Source organism: the organism of the source record quoted next, unplaced genomic scaffold (assembly GCF_019419815.1).
Source record: "Pyrus x bretschneideri cultivar Hongxiangsu unplaced genomic scaffold, Pyrus_bretschneideri_v1 Contig43, whole genome shotgun sequence".
Classification (NCBI taxonomy): Eukaryota; Viridiplantae; Streptophyta; class Magnoliopsida; order Rosales; family Rosaceae; genus Pyrus; species Pyrus x bretschneideri.
The window spans coordinates 4445201-4449051 of NW_025999757.1; the positions used below are offsets into that span (position 1 = coordinate 4445201).

A 3851-nucleotide genomic window follows, 5' to 3' on the forward strand; every position below is an offset into this window, starting at 1 on the left:
CTGAGTTGAACTATTCCCCAATAGAAAAGATGTGCCTCGCTTTGGTGTTTGCCATTCAGAAACTCAGACATTACATGCATGCTTACACCATCCACTTGGTTGCTAAAGCCGACCCTGTCAAATACGTTATGTCTAAGCCAGTCTTGACGGGGCGACTCGCTAAATGGGCTTTGCTTCTTAATCAATATGAGATCATCTATGTCTCAGCTAAAGCTGTCAAGGGACAAGCGCTAGCAGACGTGCCAATCTAGCCTCGAGTATGACACTAGGAAAAGATGAAGTTGCAGACGTGCCAGTTTGCCAAAGGTGGGTGATTCCGCTCGTTAATGAAATGTCACTAGATGATACAAATGTCATCTCAGTACTTCCAGTCGATGCTGAAGAGTGGAGACAGCCGTTGATTGACTACTTAGAGCACGGAAAGCTTCCAGATGATCTTAGACATCGTTCTGAAATACGTCGACGGGCACCTCGCTTCTTTTACTACAAAGGAACACTCTACCGACGCTCTTTTGAAGGAGTACTCCTGAGATGCCTAGGTGAGGAAGAAGTTAATCAAGCCATGGAAGAAGCACATTCAGGTGTGTGTGGGGCACATCAGTCTGGACCAAAGCTACATTTCCGGCTTAAAAGAATGGGTTACTACTGGCCAAGTATGGTGAAGGACTGCCTGGAACACGCCAAAAGGTGCCAAGCCTGCCAGTTCCACGCCAACTTCATACATCAACCGCCTGAACCATTACACCCTACAGTTGCTTCATGGCCGTTCGACGCATGGGGATTGGACGTTGTAGGACCAATTACGCCAAAGTCATCTGCAGGGGAAGCTTACATCCTAGCTGCAACAGATTACTTCTCCAAGTGGGCTGAAGCCATACCTTTAAGGGAAGTAAAAAAGGAAACTGTTGTTCGTTTCATCAAGGAGCATATCATCCACCGATATGGGGTGCCTCGTTACATTATCACTGACAACGGAAAGCAGTTCTCCAACCGACTCGTGGACGAGCTTTGCGACAAATACAAGTTCAAGCAGCACAAGTCTTCCATGTATCATGCTCCGGCCAACGGCCTGGCAGAGGCATTCAACAAGACGTTGTGCAACCTCCTGAAAAAGGTAATCGGCCGAACAAAGAGAGACTGGCATGAAAGAATAAGTGAAGCGCTTTGGGCATATAGGACTACACATAGGACTCCTACCCGAGCTACACCTTATTCTCTTGTATATGGCGTAGAAGCTGTTCTACCGCTCGAAAGTCAAATCCCCTCACTAAGGATGGCTATACAAGAAGGCTTGACTGATGAAGAAAATGCAAAGTTGCGCCTTCAGGAGTTGGAAGCGCTGGATGAGAAAAGGCTCGAAGCTCAACAACACTTGGAATGCTACCAAGCACGGTTATCCAAGGCATTCAACAAGAAAATCCGCCCAAGGTCTTTCCAAGTCGGAGATCTCGTGTTGGCGTTGCGTAGGCCTATCATTACAACTCATAAGACAAAAAGCAAGTTCACATCAAAGTGGGATGGACCCTACGTGATACAAGAAATCTACACCAATGGCGCCTACTTAATCATGGCAGAAGACGGGTTAAGGATCGGCCCCATCAACGGCAGATTTTTGAAGCGCTACTACCCCTAAAGCAAACGCACCATGCTCCTGGCCCGCAAGAGCATAAACTGTGTACGGAAAAATCATCATCAAAACCATCACTCATTTGAACTACGTCATGACTTGATCCCTCCTCAACCAAGGGTACGTAGGCAACTTGAAACTTCAAAACTTCAAGTACAGTCACACCATCATAAAAAAAATAAAAAAATACATATGTTACTATGTATTAGAAAATATATATATATATATATATATATATATTCTCTATTAAAAAAAAAAAAAAAAAAAAAAAAAAAAAACGTTTGAACTACGTTTCGACTTGATCTCTTCGTTGGAAGGGTACGTAGGTAGCTCGAACGTTTAATTTTGAGTTCAATCACATCAAAATGAGGTTGTAGTAAAAGTGACTAATGAAAGTCAATATTATTACGTTCTTTGTACAAAAAAAAATTACATGTTGTTGGTTTTAAAAAAACAAAAAAAAAAAAAAAAAGAAGCAAAATGTCGACAAGCCCAAAATGGTGGGCTGGATTGTTGTGTTGAGGACAAAGGCCCATATACCCAAAAGAACCGGGCCCTACTCACTCTCAAAACCGCCATACACCCACAAAAAGATCGACCTCCACAAAATATTCCCCTTCACCAAGACCAAAGCCTGCGACATCTACTGCGCCAATCTCAAGAGCTTTTCCTTTTCCTCTCCCCTCTCTGCTTTCTCTGTTCTGCTGCTTTTCCTTTTCCTTGTTATGCTCAAGAGGGTCAGATATGGCCGTTGATTTCATGGGTTACAGAAACACCAGCAGCAATAGCAGCTTCTCCGCCGAGTTGGAAGAAAACGCCCTGCAGGAAGCGGCTTCCGGCCTCGAGAGCGTCGAGAAGCTTATTCGGTTGCTGTCGCAGACGCAGCAGAACCAGCACCAAGAGAAGTATCCGTTGACGGCTATGGACATGGATTGCAAAGCCGTCGCCGACGTCGCCGTTTCCAAGTTCAAGAAGGTCATTTCTCTTCTGGGTCGGACCCGGACCGGCCACGCCCGGTTCCGGCGAGCCCCTTTGACTTTGACTTCCGGGTCGTCTTTCCAACCTCAAAGATTCCATAACCAAGTTGCCCTTGATCATCTTCACGGCTCAGACTCCCTCCACCGGCAACGTCATCTTCTCGGCGTCGCTCGGCAGTGCTCGCATGTACTATCCTATGTCTTCCAGTCAGGAGCTTGTTAACTCCTCCCAGGAAAATCACAGGAAGTTTGCGTTGGGGCTGTTGGAGAAAGCTAAAGAGATCTGTGCTAATCATGGGGTAGATGCAGAGACAGTCACAGAAGTAGAAGATCCAAACACGCGGATTCATGGCTTGAAGACTTGGTCGTTCTGAGCTTGCCTCTCTTCAAGCGGTTGATTTCCGCCATGAAATCTGGAGATCTGAGCTTGGAGATGGTGGAAACGTGCTTGATGCATTATGCTAAGAAGTACATTCCTGGAATTTCGAGAACGAATCGAAAGCCTTCGTCTTCTTCCTCAGGCGTCGCCGCCGACAATTCCCATTGGTCCCTGTCCCTACCGAATCGATGCCTGGGGTGGGCCCTACTTCACCGTCAATTCCTCCGGCAACGTTGCCGTCCGTCCTCACGGGAGGGCGACTCTGCCGCACCAAGAGATCGATCTGCTGAAGATCGTGAAGAAGGTTTCGGATCCGAAACCGGACTGTGGGCTCGGGTTGCAGCTACCGCTCATTGTTCGCCTACCCTCCTTGGTTACAGTGCTCAGGGTGTCTGCAAGTTTGGATTCTATGAATTTTTCAAGAAGTACTACTCTGACCTTGCTGGACCAGATTTTGCTGCCAAGTACAAGACCTTGATCTACCTTGCTGGTTCTGCATCTGCTGAGTTCTCGGGCTTCCTTCTGTACAAAGAGCTCGGATGAAGGCTCAAGAAAACAAATCCAGTGGTGGCAGAGATCTTCTCTCGATTTGTCAGTGCCATCAAAAGCCTCCTGGCAGTTATTCAAGAGGATGCGCTTGAAAGTGATTTCTTTACCATCCGGTTCATCTGAGGGGAACCGAGGAAGCTTTTCATTAAGATCAGAACATAGAAGAGCATACATGGGGCAAAATGTAGGTTCTAGCACGGCCTTATCAAATATCAGTGAAATAACCCCCGCCTTCGCCCCACTTGATGAAATGTGTGGAAGAAATGATATGGAGGTTCAGACTTTCAGCTCAGATCTGGAATGAAGAAAACTGGTTGAG

The 3851-nt window shown here is 46.5% G+C and overlaps 1 protein-coding gene across 1 annotated transcript; it reads left to right on the forward strand.

Annotated features, from left to right (window-relative positions):
• Positions 1-1889: 1889 nt before the first annotated feature.
• LOC125469488 (probable WRKY transcription factor 11) lies at positions 1890-2935 on the forward strand. The gene has a single exon (XM_048566868.1). It carries the CDS (start codon positions 2372-2374, stop codon positions 2825-2827), a length of 456 nt encoding a protein of 151 aa, XP_048422825.1. The 5' UTR covers positions 1890-2371; the 3' UTR covers positions 2828-2935.
• The last annotated feature ends 916 nt before the right edge of the window (positions 2936-3851 follow it).